Source organism: Vulpes lagopus, chromosome 10 (genome assembly GCF_018345385.1).
Source record: "Vulpes lagopus strain Blue_001 chromosome 10, ASM1834538v1, whole genome shotgun sequence".
Classification (NCBI taxonomy): domain Eukaryota; kingdom Metazoa; phylum Chordata; class Mammalia; order Carnivora; family Canidae; genus Vulpes; species Vulpes lagopus.
Genome location: NC_054833.1, coordinates 92863416 through 92878590, shown reverse-complemented (window position 1 = coordinate 92878590; position 15175 = coordinate 92863416). Strand labels below are relative to the sequence as shown.

Sequence of the window (15175 nt, the reverse complement as noted above, 5' to 3'; positions counted from 1 at the left end):
GCCCGCGCTCCCACCCGCGCAGGCTGCTTTCCGGAACCTGGCCTGGCGCGCAGTGTCAGAGGCCCCGCGGCGGCGGCAGGCCGAGCCCACAGGGGCATTAGGCCAACTCCCCCCGCGCACGCGGAGTTCTCTATTATTATTATTAAAGAATCCCCCAGAACGTGTTTACGTTGAGCCGTATAAACTTCCTGCCAGGGCCTCTACCATCTATGAGAAATCGGAACCTGTTCTTGGAAAGTGGGGACACCGGAGCTGCGGGGCCGAACGGGCGGATTTTAAGTCTGTGCCAGTGTGTGGGGGGTCCCCTGGGCAGCTTGCGGGTTCAGATCGGAAGGCGGGTGGCAGTGGGTGCGAATCCGCTCCGGGGGCCTGCTGGCTGTGCGCGAGGGGGGCGCGCACTTGGGCACGCGCGCCTGAGCGGGCCGTGCGCGGGAGGGGGACGCGCGCAGGGGCGCGAGTGTGCGCTCGGGGTCTTCGCGTTTGGCGAGGTGTGCACGTGCACCGAGGCGTGCGGGCGCGCGCGGGCTGCTTGCCCGAGCGGGGGCGGCCCGGCGGCTCCGGGAAGCCTGTGCGGCCGGCCGGGTCCCGCCGAGCCCGCGGGCCTCCCTCGCCCCCGCTCGGCCCGCGGCGCCGACACAGAGCGGCCGCGACCCGCCCGAGCTTTCGTTTTCCGCCCGCGCCCGGCTCCCGCGGCGGCCCGCCTGCTCGCGCGCTTCTGGGCGAGTCCAGCACGTCCCGGGCGCAACGCAGTCCCTCCCGGGGCGGGGAGAGCGGGTAGGCGGTGCCTCCCGCGCACGGACGCCCGCGGCCGCGGGGACCGGTGGCCCGGCCGGGTGGCCGCGGTGGCCGCGGGCTGTGCGCGCCGGGCAGGGCCTCGGGCGCCCGCGGCTCGGGGCCGGGAAGGCGGGGGCCCGCGCGGAGCGGGGCTGAGCCGCGGGCCCGGGGCGCAGCCACACTCGCTCGCCAGGTCGGTGGAGGCGGGGCGGGGCGGCGCTGCCGGCGGCCCGGGCGGCGCGGGAGGGGGCCCTTTAAGCGCCCACCGCGCGGGGCGGGGGAGGGAGGAGGGGACTCCGGAGGGTCCCTGGGCGGCCCGCGCGACGCCGCGGAGGGGAGCTGCGGGCGCGGCGGCCTGGCTGCAGCGGCGGGGCCGAGCGCCGCGGGGGGCGGGGGCCCTGCGCTGCGGCCCGCGGGGGCGCACGGCCTCGGCCCCGGAGGCGCTGCCTCCCCGCCCCCCGAAGTCGGCGGCGGGGGCGGGGGCGGGGCGGGGTGGGGGGGCGGCCTCGCGGCCTGGGCCGGGGCTGCACAGAGGCCGCCCTGAGCCTCCGCTCGGCTCCTTCCCCAGTGGGAGGGCGAGAGGGAAAGAGGGAGGAGAGAGGGCGCGGGCGCGGGCGCGGGAGGCGGGGGAGGGAGCCGGGGAGAGGGGGGCCCGCGCCAACCGCCGGCCGCTCCCGCGGCTCCCCGGGGCGGACGGGCGGGGGAGGGCGGGCGCGCCGAGGCCCGCTGCGCGCAGGGGCCGCGGGTGACGGCAGAGGTGCAGCCGGCCCCGCGCGCGCAGCCCCCTCCCCCCGCCCTCCGCCCCCCCTCCCCTTCCTCCTCCTCCTCCTCCTCCTCCCGGCCGGTCGGCGGCGCAGAGCAGCGGCGGCAGCGGCGGCGGCGGCAGCAGCCACCCGATGTCTTCGGCGCCCGAGAAGCAGCAGCCACCGCACGGCGGCGGCGGGGGCGGCGGGGGCGGCGGCGCGGCCATGGACCCCGCGGCGTCCGGGCCGGCCAAGGCCAAGAAGACCAACGCGGGCATCCGGCGCCCCGAGAAGCCGCCCTACTCGTACATCGCGCTCATCGTCATGGCCATCCAGAGCTCGCCCACCAAGCGCCTGACGCTCAGCGAGATCTACCAGTTCCTGCAGAGCCGCTTCCCCTTCTTCCGCGGCTCCTACCAGGGCTGGAAGAACTCGGTGCGCCACAACCTCTCGCTCAACGAGTGCTTCATCAAGCTGCCCAAGGGGCTCGGGCGGCCCGGCAAGGGCCACTACTGGACCATCGACCCGGCCAGCGAGTTCATGTTCGAGGAGGGCTCCTTTCGGCGGCGGCCCCGCGGCTTCCGAAGGAAATGCCAGGCGCTCAAGCCCATGTACAGCATGATGAACGGGCTGGGCTTCAATCACCTCCCGGACACCTACGGCTTCCAGGGCTCCGCCGGCGGCCTCTCCTGCCCGCCCAACAGCCTGGCGCTGGAGAGCGGCCTGGGCATGATGAACGGCCACTTGCCGGGCAACGTGGACGGCATGGCCCTGCCCAGCCACTCGGTGCCACACCTGCCCGCCAACGGCGGCCACTCGTACATGGGCAGCTGCGGCGGCGCGGCGGCCGGGGAGTACCCGCACCACGACAGCTCCGTGCCCGCTTCCCCGCTGCTGCCCGCCGCCGCCGGCGGGGTCATGGAGCCTCACGCCGTCTACTCGGGCTCCACGGCCGCCTGGCCGCCCTCGGCCTCCGCCGCGCTCAACAGCGGCGCCTCCTACATCAAGCAGCAGCCCCTGTCCCCCTGCAACCCCGCAGCCAACCCCCTGTCTGGCAGCCTCTCCACGCACTCCCTGGACCAGCCGTATCTACACCAGAACAGTCACAACGCCCCAGCTGACCTGCAAGGTGAGTGGGGGAGACCCGGGCTGCCCTAGGCCTGGGGGACTGCGTCGCCTGTCAGAGTTGGGTGCTGAACCGGGCCCCCACCCCCACCCCCACCCCCACCCGCTGACCGCCCTGCCCTGGGCCAGAGCTTGATGCCACTCCTGTGGGGTGCCAGCCCCACTGCTTCCGGAGGTCATCAGCTCTCCAGAGGGTCTCTCAGCCTCGCATGCCCCCCTCTGCGGGGTGAGTGCAGTGAGGGGGGAGGGCAGATTTGGAGCAAGATAATTGTTTCACCTTTTCAGTTCCAACTCCCAGCTGCTGGTAGCCCCCAGCCTGCCCAAGTAGGCCCCTTCCTCACCAAAAAGACTCGGCCCCCAATATTGCACATCCCTCTAAATCTTTAGCCCCTCACACCTCATCAAGTTCCCAGGATGGAGCCAGAGCCCAGCCCTGGCCAGCTGGCTGGGCCTCCCCTATATTCGCCACCACCGGAAGGCTGCCTGGGCAGAAAAAGAGCATTAGGCCCAGAGCTGCCTGGGCTGGGTGCTCAGAGGCCCGGCACCCCAGGCTCCCTGGGAACCAGGCCTGGCCGTGGAGAGGTCGAGTTGGGGGACATTTTGTGGTGACACGCGCAGAGAGGGACTGTGGCCAGGCCCAGAGCAAGAGTGAGAGGTGCAGGCCCCACAGACTCTTTGTTTCTGAGGATCCAGGCTTTCGGTTCCCCAGGTACACTCCTCCCCACTCCTCTGAGAAGGACCAGGCAGGAAAGGCTCCCCTCCAGCACTCTCCTCTCAGCACCCACCAGCGTCTCTGGGCCTGGTTCTGGAAAGAGCTCTGAAGGGCTAAGCAAGGCCTGTCAGGGCTCAGCTGTCAGCCTCCCGCGGGAGGCAGGAGCCGGCCTGGAGGTTGGAGGGCCCCCCTCTCCGCGGGGATCTCCCTGTTTGGGCTGCTTCAAACTCCCAGCGGCTGCGGCTGCCTCTCCACCCCCTGGCGGAGGGGGAGACGGCTGTTCTCCAACGGGCCTTTCCCCCTGGAGAAGCCTCCAGCCGTACAGCCGTACCGGGGCCTCCGCAGGCTTTGGGGTTGGGAGGTGAGTGCCCCAGCCCTAGGCACAGGCCTTGGGCTGGCCCTGGAGGTGGAGGCCGGCTCTCCTTGAGGTCTGCCGGCCCTTGGCAGCCCCCTACCCCTTCCTCTTGGGGCTTCAGGAAGCCCCAGCGTGGAGCTTGGTGCCTGAGGCGGGAGAGGCCCACACCACAGGCACCCAGGAGCAGGGGTCATCCCTGGGGTCCTGGGATCTTCTGCTGGAGCACAGAGCCCAGGGCCCGAAATCCGGGGCCGCCCGGCCCCGCCCGAGGCCGGAACTCCGGGAGTCTGGCACCTCGGTGGGGCGTAGGGAGGCAGCGGGCCGTGCGCCGGAGCCGGGGAGCGCTGCTTCTCCGCCGGAGCCCGGGGCGCCCACCCTAACCCTGCTCCCTGCCCTCCCGTTGCCTCCTTCGCAGGCATCCCGAGGTATCACTCCCAGTCTCCCGGCATGTGTGACCGCAAGGAGTTCGTCTTCTCCTTCAACACCATGGCGTCCTCATCCATGCACTCGGCGGGCAGTGGCTCCTACTACCACCAGCAGGTCACCTACCAAGACATCAAGCCCTGCGTGATGTGAGGCCGCAGCTGGCGGGGCCCTCCAGGCACGGGCGGCCTGGCTCGGGGACCCCTGGAACCCATCGCAAGAAACTGCTTTATTCTTGAGGTATAACCGTAGGCAGAAGACAAGGGTTTGACCCCTACCCACCCGGATTATTTGGAAAGGAATCCCCAAGGCAAAGACCCAGCGTGGTGGTCAGCACCTCCTCCCACACTCCTTCAAAAAATTAATAAATGGTGGCTGTGGGGCCTGCTCTGACTACAGCTGTTGGTAGAAGTATCTATTTTCGATCCAGTGGAAGCCGGCTGAGAAGGTGCTGTATTGGGGGAAACCCTCGACATCCAAACAAGAATTCTGCTGAGGCCTCTCCCCGCCTCCCCTCCAGTGGCAAAAGTGGGGGAAGGTTTTCAGAAGAAAGGCAAACATGTGAGACCATCATTATCAAATACTTTTATTTTTTGGTTGAGTATTTATCTTTTAATTTTTAATTTTTAATTTTTTTTTTGGAAAGAATGTCTTGGAATGCGCAAGTCTCCTCTTAGAGCCGTGTTTTGCAGGGAAGGGGGGGCAAGAAATCACGTCTTCCTCCCCATCTCAGAAGCCCTCCAGCAACCACAGGTGGATCTTTGTGCGGACTTGCATTTCTGAAGCCACTGTTCGTCTTACAAAAGGAAACTAGAAGGAGCCCAGAAGCAGGGGCTCCCCGGGCCTCTGCTGTCCCCTCAGCCCTCCTCTGTCTTCTCTACAGTCCTTTTTGGTTTTGTTTCGAATTGCATTTTGACTTTTTTGGCGGGTGTTTTTCTCACAAGACCCGACTGTCTCCCGATCTCTACTGTAAAAAACGTGCTGGTGTGAGAGCGAGGGGAACACAGCGCGGCGCGGGGGCAGGGAAGGCCGGTGAGCGCACGAATTCAGGATTGCGGCGACGCAGAAAGGTTAAGGCACTTTTTTAAACTATAGCAAGGCTCATCCTGTTATTTATTCTACTTTCTTTCCCTAATAATCGAAACACCGCATAGGCTCCTCCGTTTATCAGTATTAATGGTGTAACTTTGTTGGCAATATTTGCCGCGTAGAATTTTTTTTTTTTTTAGAGAACCATTGTAAATTTGAAACAAAGTCCGATCTGTGTAAAAACAAATTTCCATATGTTTATATAAATATATATATAAAATGAAGGACTACCCCCTTTTTTTAGTATTTGGCTGCTGGGGTGCAGCATTTGTGACACGTATTTCAAATTTTCTTCTGCACTGTATAAAATGACAATTTGAGGATGTTTTGCCTTTTGTGTATTTTTTCCTAAAAAAAGAACAAAAATAAAAATGTATAACATTTGTACATGGCCTTTAACATTGTATCAACTAGAAATAAAATCGCATGAGTATTTTATTGGGATTGGGATTGCGGAGTATCTTCCAAACCCCAAAATATACACAGAAACCAGCTTGGGATCTCTAGACTTGTTTTATATGTAAAATATGCATTATTTTGAATACTTTTTTCTTTTTTGTCTCTCTTTTTTGCTAATCCTCCTCTTTCCATCCTTCACTTCCCGCTGAAGTGAAATTTGGACATGCGTAACTATTTTTCTTGGCTTCTGTTTTTTAAGAAGAGCCCTCTGCCCCTCTAAATGTCATTTCTTGTTTTAAAGAAATAATCAGATGTTGAAAGAAAAACTGTGTCCCTCCTTCCTCCAGGGAAAACCATATAGATATAAGAATATAGATGACTTTTTTTACCTTTTTTATTTTTTTGCCACCAATGGGAGTTTATTTGGAGTTTCAGGCTTTACTGTTTCCATATTCTAGCTGTTATAAATTGTGAAACTTTAACTTTTTTGTACGTGGAGTTTGTTTTTTGTTTTTGTTTTTTGAGGGTTTTTTGTGGGTTTTTGTTTGTTTGTTTTTGGTGCTCTATACTTGGTTTTCCCCAACTTAGAACTGAGTAAAATTTAAGCAAGAAAAGAACCATTGGTGGGAAAGCAAGGTGACAAAAACATTTCCATTCAGGAACACTTTCCTGAAAATGGGGTGGGGGAACACTGTCTAAAACCTGCATCTCCAACCCGACCACCCTCCTTCTATTCCAGTTCCCGCCTACCTAAGAAAACAAACACAGTAAAGTCACATTGTCGGTGCGCCCATTCAGGACCCACCGCAGTTTCTCCGCGTCGTGGGGTCGCAAGCCTCTGAACCTGGTTCTTCTCAAATTTGACATTTTGGACATGAGGGTAATTTCTCCAGTGCTCTGTTACATCAAAATTATCAAACTCGCCCAGGCAATTAATGTCCCAAACTAACCGCTGTCTATAAAAGCGAGATAAAGGGTACAGGAAAAGGCCGGTGACTCCATCCCTGGGGTCTCTGGTGGGCCGAAGCATCGGGCGGCAGTTCTCCCTGGGCGCAGCCGCTGTCGCTGGCATGCGCCTGGCCCTGCACTCCGGGAGCACATTGGCAGCGAGGGGAGAAGGCACTGTCCTCCTGGGGTGGAGGCCACCACCGCATCCCACCAGTGCCCAGGAAAATCAGGCCAGAGAAAATCCCCCAGGCCTGCAGCGCGGAAACTGCGCTGCGCTTGGAACCGGGCAACCTCCACAGGCAAGAGTGGGCCTCATCCTCCCTCCCCGGCCACAGAAACTGCACCCCAGTTAGGGACGAGGCTCTGGTAAGTGGGGATGATGAGAAATCCAATGCCAGCTCAACCGGCACCCTCCCCAGTCTCCAGCAACTTCTCCAGCCTCCGTCTGCGTCTGCACCGGCTCCTTTGGCCCCTTGGTGTGCCAGAGATGCAGTGCGCCCAGGCTGTGATTGGCTTTGGTGCGGCTGGATCGGAGTCTGGGGCGGTGAGCCCGGGCTTCCTGCTCATCTCCTTGGCCGCACCTGCGTCTCAGCGGGCTCTCCTACTGCTCCCACATCCTGGCCGGCTGTGTGGGAGGCACGAAGAAGGGCCGGTGCAGGAAAACTAGCCAGGGAGCCCCAGGCAGGGCCTGGCTTCTGTCTCCCGGTCTGCCCCAGAGCCTGGGGATGCGAGAAGATCCTTTCCCGGGAGAAAAGGTTGGCTCAGAGAGGGCCTGAATACTGCAGGCAAAACTGCATCGGGACCCATGTTCAAGACTGCACGCCGCTGCTGCTGCTACTGGTGCCCTCGGAAACCAGAGTGCTTGGGTTGCGTCTGCTCCCGGCCCATCTCATCCCTGCTTCGCACAGGGGCCAGTACCTGAAGCTCCCACTGTGGTGCGCCCCCACAAAAGCAAGCTGTGCATATGCAAGTTACAATCCTAAAAATGTAAAGGTGTTTCAGAGTCTGTTGCAAACCCACACATGCTATGTGCATAAATGGGTATCATTCTGGCACAGGGGCATTCTAGGTAGAATTAATTTAAGAACCTCTGCGCATACCTGGGAGGGGTTGTCTTGGAACAATGCAGCCAAGCTGCCCTAAGTGTATGAATCCTCTTAGGTAATAAAATACCTGGAGGTGGAAAGTGGCAAGAGTCATATCATAGGGTTTCTGTTTGTGGATTACACATCCCAGGGACTCCAGGGTTCTACTCGGGGAGGGGGTGGACATCCTGGGCGCACCCAGCCTTAGCCGCTAGGCCATCGCAGACGGCAGCAGGAGTGCCTTGGCATCCTCCCGGCTCCCAGTCCCAAGCGGGAAGGAACTGCAGGCCCAGCTAGCCCCCACCCCATGGAGCTCACCCCCTCCCCCTCACCCACCTCTGGTCCACATCTGGCCGGAAGGCACTCAGGGTATGTGCTTCTGATGGGAAGGTGCCTGGCCCGTCAAAGCCCATCTGTCCCAGTTTTCTTTTCCCTTTGGGGCTGGAGAGCTGGGGAAAAGGATGGGAGTAGCAGTGCACAGAGGCCTGGCTCCCTACCTTCCAGGCACCCACCAGCCGGCAGCTAACCCAGAGGTAGTGGCTGTCCTGCCACCACCGAACCTGAGCACACCCTATGACCTCTGAGCCTATTTCCTCATCTGTAGTAATACCATCGTCCTGACCTACGAAGGGCAGTGGTTCAGGGGCGAGGCTCCTCAGGAGCTCTGCGGTACACACACAGGAGTGGCCACAAGATCCACACGTCTCACCCGGCTTCCCTAGAGATCTGCCTGAGTGTGTGCATGTGTGTGTGTGTGTGTGTGTGTGTGTGTGTGTGTGTGTAGCGGGGGTGGATGCCATTCAAGATGCAAGATTCCATACTTCACAGGGCCCTAGACTTGGGGGTTTCCAATGAGCAGTCTGGGAGCCAGTGAGCTCCCCATCTCCTAGCACGCTGCGCCTGCATGGACTCTCCTCCCTTCCCAGGGAGACCCTCCTAACTTCCAGGCCAGAGGACCCTTGAGCCCAATGACTTCACTTCTCACGGTGATTCTCAGTGTGGAACCGCCCTCATAAGAGACACTTGAGGTGTCTGCTGGCACTGCAGACTGGGGGGCGGGAGTCGTGCTGGGAACTACTTGATTCGACTCTCTGGAGGTGGGACCCGGGACTCCAGTCTTCATAGATTTCCAGGGGTCCTGGTGAGCCGAGTTTGAAGTCTCTCCTGCAGTGTTCTCTGGGCTCCTGAGAAAGCGCCGGTGAAGGCGGCTCAGCCTGGCCTCTGCTGCCCCCTCCCGACCACAGCTGACAGACCTGCAGAGCCCAGGCAAGCTGACGTTCACGTTCACAAGGCATGCTGCTTGCTGCCCTGGCAAGCCCTCGTCCCACACACACTTCAGCCCTTCTTGGGATTCCCTTAGGGAGGTCCTAGGACTACTCCTGCCTTCCAGAGACAGAAACTGAGCATGGTCAAGTGAGGGGGCCTGCTCCAGACACTGCAAATAAGAGCTGGTATTTGACACAGACGCAAAGCCCACATCCCTAAAGCACTGCGCTTCATGGCTCCTGGTCACCCACTTTCCTCCAGCCACCAGGCCTAGTGAAAAGCGGCAAACTGTTCATGAGCAGCTTCTGCTGGGGTCTCTGAACACAGGGCCTCTCATCACCCCTGCCTGAGCCAGCAGCCTCAGCTCACATCCCTGACATCTACCTCCTCTGGCACACCAGACCTCAGTCCCCCCATGCCCCTCCCCACCGGAAGCCCCCCTCACTTCCTTAGGCCCCCTTAGTCCAGCGGAGAAAATCTCAAATGAAAACTGAAACACAAGGCAAGAGAGGCCAGCTAGGGTAGCCTGTAGGGCTGTGCTTCCTCCCTCTGCTTCTGGAATCTTCTGGGCATCAACATGTCCGAACCCTGGGCCATTTCAAGGAGAAAGGCCTTTGCTGGGCATCTCCAGCAGACAAACCATATCCATTTACAAGGGTACACAGATGGATCTCAGGACTGAGACGAATCATGGCCCTTGTCAATGTTGACACATGTGCTCTGAGAACGGGCAGAGGATGTCTCCAAGTGTGACAGGGAGAGAACCTCCATGGATGCTGAGTACCTCCATGTCTGCCCTTGCAAGGGTCTAGACTCAGTGGTACACACACCCCAGTCATCATGGGTCAACAGACTAAGGCAGAGTTTGCAGCACCAGGAACCATGGGGTTGTGTCGACATGCTGGAGAGACGTCACCAAGGCCAGGGCAACCCTGGGCCCCGAACAGAGGCAGAAAGCCCCAGCATAAGCACGATCAGCAAGGGGCTCCCTCCAACTCTTAGAGCATAGGCTTTCTGTGGGGGACACAGAAAAGGTGCAGGCCATGCCCTGTGGCTTCGGAACAGTGGTCTGGGGAAAAGCAATGGTGACTAGCCTCTCCAGGTGTCTTATTGAAACTACCACACCATGGAGGGGACATGGGCCATGTGTCCTATTGTGTCTAGGGAAGCATGCCAGGTCCTCAGTCGTCCCCTAAAAAAGGGCAAACTGTTTCTGTACTTGGAAATGACCCCAGGGCGAGCCACAGATTAGCACACGTGTCTGGGTCCTGCAACACCTTGACATGCCCATAGCTTGTGTGACACAAGAACAGCTGCACCAACTCTGTCCAGATGGTCAGGGCCTGGCAAGGTGGCAGCAGGCATGAGCAGCGAGGTGCCAGTTCACTCTCCGGAAGCCTTCACTGCAATGCCTTCCCCGTGGAGAGGGGACTCTCTTTGGGAGAGGAGGCAGCCCCCTGCAGCTGACCCACTCCAGGAAGTGCACCCTTGGCGGTTTCTCCATAAGGTAGCAGCGCCACCTGCTGTCCACCGTGCAGGGCTTGTGTTGGACCAACAGCCAACTTCCCAATAAACCCGAGGAAAACAGGTTTCACTGGAACGTGGACAGATGTGTGCACAGATGAACCTGATTTTGAAGATTCAGACCATTTGATCTTTGTTAAGGGGCACCTAGATAAATCAATTTAGCCTTTCTCTAATTATACAAATGATACTGCTTATTTAAAATAAACCTTGGAAAAGTGAAAAGAGGGAAGCAAACATCACTTCAAACCCTGTCCCGAGACAGCCATTGGTCCCCAAAGATGTCCCTGTACACACAGACCCCAGGGCTCCTGAGAAGCAGGTATCAGAGGTTGTGGTTGAGAGGGCAGGAGTCAGAGGACCTGAGTTAACGTCCCGACGAGGTGAGCTCAGGCAGGGCTTCTCCCCGAGCCTCCGCTTCCCCATCTGCAGAGATGTTGGTAGAAGCACGTCTCTCAGAGCACTGCTGTGCAGCCGAAGTGAACTTAAAGCCTTTGAAGGGCTTACCAGTGAAGAAGCCGAGGCACAGAGAGGGAAAGCATTTTGCCTGAGAACACACAGCGAGGACGTGCCACAGCTGGATTCACCGCAAATCCTGGTGTGCACAGCTTCATCGCCACGTTCCTCAACCACAAAATCATCTCTCTGTGGTGTCCCCACAAGCTGCTGTGGCTTCCAGCTACCCGAGGCCCTGATGGTGGCCAAGAGATGATCCAGCAGCACTTTCCCGGTGGACAGGCTTCTCCCCTGTCCCATCTTCCTCACCTGGGACATGGGAGTTTAACAGTACATTCTTCTGGAGGTTGGACGAGTTAATTCATCCTCTGAGGTGGGGAGGGATGTTTGTTTTGCTCATAACTCAGCACTTCAGGGCCTGAGTTTATTGCTTCCAAGCCATCCAAAGTGCAAAACGTCCACTTTACATGGTCACATGTCAGCTCCCATTTTAACCTTTGTGATTTATGGATGTTGAAAATAAAGGGTTCCATTCACAGGAAGGAATCCTGCCCTGTCAGTGGAACAGAAGTGTGAGCCTGTTTGAAAGATCGCCCAGGCAGTCTCTGGTGAGAACCCAGGATGATGACAAGGCCTGGCAAAGTGGTCGGGGCCCACTGGGGACAGGGGCAGGTGTCCAGAGGGGCCGCACCACACACTGGGAACAAGCCACCACACCTCACTGCCTCTGGTTCCTCACCTACGAATGCCAGGAGACACTGGCCACTTCAAGCAACAGAGGCCAACCTGGCTCAGTGCCCATCACACCATAGGCTTGCAACAGGGGAAGCTGCTTAGTGATGCACAGATCAGATGTGATGGCAGCAGGAAGACACGGCACAGAGTGGACAGCACCCAGGGGACCAGAACCCAAGGTTCCCCCGTAGGCTGCTCAACAGGCCTGAGCCCAGGTGTCACTGTGTCTCTGGTGTGCAGTGGGCCTTGGGAAACCACATCTTTCCCATTCCTCTCCTAGAAAATGCCCCTAGTGTTTTCTGCCCCCGTCTACCTCAGATGACAAGGTGAAGGCAATCCATAGGCACAGAAGTCAACAGACTGCCCTGGCCTAGTCTGTAATCAGTGACAATTTGATAGCCTCACTGCTGACCAGCTGGGGGCTAAGGGCAAGTGAATTCCTCTCTACTTTGTTATCAGTTCTGTGAATAGGGAGCTCCCCCCAAAAGGACTGAGGATTAGGGGAAACTATGAATTTGCTTATCTATGTATATAATGTTTCTAGATTTTATCTTCATGAATACGGATAAATACAATTTATATATAATCATGATATAAATTAAATTATGCAACTGATTAATAACCACCCCTGTCCAAACATAAAGCATCAAAAATCATCCATTTCACTCCTGACCAGTCTGGGCAGGGCTCAGTGGAAAGAGCCCCCCACTGCAGCAGGAGGCATCTGTGGAGACAGCCTGGCTGGGGCTGGGGGACCCAATTCCAAGGCAGTGCACCCACAAAGCTGATGAGGTGGTCATGTTAGTCCCTCTCTGAGTGGGTCTGGCCTGGGACAGCCTGGGCTTCCTCACAGCACGGTGGCTGGATTCTACAAGCCAGTGTTCTAAGAAAAGGCCGCAGGGGCCAGTGTCTTAGCCATCTCCTACAAGCCACCAGTGCGACTTCTGTGTTAACCAGGCTGTCCCAGAGCCCAGATCTGTCCCAGAGCCCAGATCCCCTCTCTCGACAGGAGTGTCAAAAAACCTTTGAGATCACATTTTACAAATTCCACAGCATTTAAAACAGCTCAATAGTGGGTACCAGGCTGGCTGTCAACTGGCTCTGGTAGGTAAGAGCACATGACTCGAGCTCAGGGGTGTGAAGTCACACCCCAAGTTGGGTGCCGGGATTACTTTAAAAAATCTTAATAAAACAGCTAAATAAATCTGGGCTATTATCAGGAGGGAAGTGTCAGCAGACAACATAAGCCAGTGTAGGCTGAGGATGCAGTCTTCTCCCTCACCTGTTGGGGAGAGGGAGGGGTCAGATGGGTTGCACCCAATTATGACTGATGTTGGGAAATGACTTCCAAGTTCACCTGTACAGTAGCCTCCTCCTCCTGCTTTTATGCATGGGGTTCTTGATTTTGAAGGCTTCCCTGGGACCCCAACCCCCTAAAAATTGTTTTTGAAAATGACTAGAGTCCATGGTCCTTAAGTTTCAGGAGTATCCTTTTTTTGGAACACTGGTTGGAGTCAACCTGGAGTATCTATTCTTTTTGGAACACTGGTTGGAGTCAACCTGGATAAAGGGGAAGTATAGCAACCCTCATTTATTTCTTCAGGGAACAGAGGGTGGAGACCCAGAAGACATTTTGAAGAGTCCTCTGCAAGCCAGGTGCTTCCTGGGGCCTATGGGGTAATGTAGATGAGAATATGGGGCAATGTTCCCCAGGAAGATTAGAGGTGGCAGAGGGAAGCAGTCCTCATTTTTGCACCTCCAGCAGAAAGACAAAAAGCTCCATGATCAAGGGCCCAGTAAGACCATCTGGCCTTGGTTCCTAAAGTGCAGCATGAAGGTCTCCTGAAGAGGTCTGCTGGGGTGGCATGCAGGCCTCAGGCTTACCACCGCTAGACCTGGTTACCGCTTCCCTCTGCTGCTCTCCCCCGACATCTCTCCCTCTCTAGTATCCTGTGGCCCCATGCCAACTCCTTGTGGCTTCAGGTGTGCGGTCTCCTCTTGGGCACATTTGTTCTGAGCCTTCTTACCTGCAGTCCCGTGTCAGCACAGGTTCCCTTCCCCTGATGTGTCTGGAGTGAGGTACATGGTGTCTGGAGGATGACTACCCAGGTCCCAGGGAGAGTGGGAGGACGGGGGCAGCTGGGCTCACGGGCCAGATTTTTATATAAGCTAGTGTTTAAGAGGCTATTTGCTGCATTTGGCAGCATTAAAAAAAATACCAACTATGTAACTGCATAAAATGCACTGGTTGCTCTTATTACTCAGGAGTATTCTTCAGAAAGCTTGCTGTGGACATCCCCACCAAAATCTGACATTCCAAGGGGGAGGGGGAGTAAATGAATAAATTCTTTAAATTCAGGGTCCTTTTTTTTTTTTTAAATGATGCTCTTCCCTATCCCAACACTGTAGATGGGATAATACATTCTCCTGTATTATCTCCAAATTCTTTCATAATTCCTGTTTAGATACCCAACTCGTCTGGAATTTACCTCTATGTGCAGTAGGATTTAGGAACCTGAGTGCTGTATGCATCCTTCGAAGCAGCAGCTGGTAGGTCTCACTCCATCCTACAGGAGTCCTTCCTCCCTCTGCAGTCACTCTCGTCCCAGCTTCCCACCTGCTTCAGAACTTTCTTCTGCCTCACTGCTGCACAAACTCATGGAGAGCATGCTGCTGTAGGTTCTGGCCTCCGAGGGCAAAGCCCCTTCCCTTGCTCCTGCTCACTCACTGCCCACTCACAGGAGCTCCCTGAACACACACTGCTGGGTTCTGGTAGGGATACAATGTCTCACTACAGGGAGAACCATTACCTTTAGAATACTGGACTCCTCCAGCTGGAACATAGCATGTCCTTTTACTCAGATCTTTCCATTTTTTCAGGAAGTTTTATAGTTTTATCCATCTGAGCCCTGAACAGCTCATTAGGTATATTCTCAAGTACCTAACAGTTTTTGTTGCTACTGTGTTAAAAAGTTTCAGTAAGTCACTGAAAAGTCAAATCTTTCTTCAGCTCAAGGGAAGTTTTAACTCCTCTCCCTTCATTTCACACTTCTCTGTTCCCTTTGCACTGATGTCAGAAAGAATCAATCACATGCCTTGATCTTCCAACTCACTGTATGTGCTCCTATCTGCCTTCAGCTGGACTGTCTGCTTCATTTCTAAGAATTGAGTATTTTCCTTACCAGTTTATTCTCTTTTTAGCAGGTTAAGATTGCCTTCAAATCACCGGATTCCTGTACTGGTATTCCTACAAGGGTCCCCAGCTGACTGGGGACTCTGACACGTGCCCGTTTGCAGAGGCACCCCTCTGAGAGAGGGCGCATGTGCCTTACTACAGACAGGCCAGGCTCCATGCTGCCTCTTACAGTGGGGGTTTGAGTGGCTGTGGCAGCCTGGTCTCTCGTTCTCTAGCCTTCTTGCTGGAGGACTCCTTTCTTATGTACATCACATCTTCTAGTATAAATTTCAATGTCACACCATGTATTTGTACATTTAAAAAGTATCTTATCCCGCTCGAGATCTGAGCAGAAAAGGGCAAAAA

General features: G+C 56.8%; 2 protein-coding genes across 2 annotated transcripts; both read left to right on the top strand.

Moving 5' to 3' along the window:
• The first annotated feature begins 209 nt into the window (after positions 1-209).
• Positions 210-1523, top strand: LOC121500313 (collagen alpha-1(I) chain-like). The gene is made up of 2 exons (XM_041771929.1): positions 210-392; positions 441-1523. Exons 1-2 carry the CDS (start codon positions 210-212, stop codon positions 1521-1523), a joined length of 1266 nt encoding a protein of 421 aa, XP_041627863.1.
• FOXF1 (forkhead box F1) lies at positions 1265-5608 on the top strand. Its single transcript, XM_041771930.1, has 2 exons — positions 1265-2646; positions 4125-5608. The coding sequence occupies exons 1-2, from the start codon at positions 1671-1673 to the stop codon at positions 4283-4285; spliced, it is 1137 nt and encodes a 378-aa protein (XP_041627864.1). The 5' UTR covers positions 1265-1670; the 3' UTR covers positions 4286-5608.
• The last annotated feature ends 9567 nt before the right edge of the window (positions 5609-15175 follow it).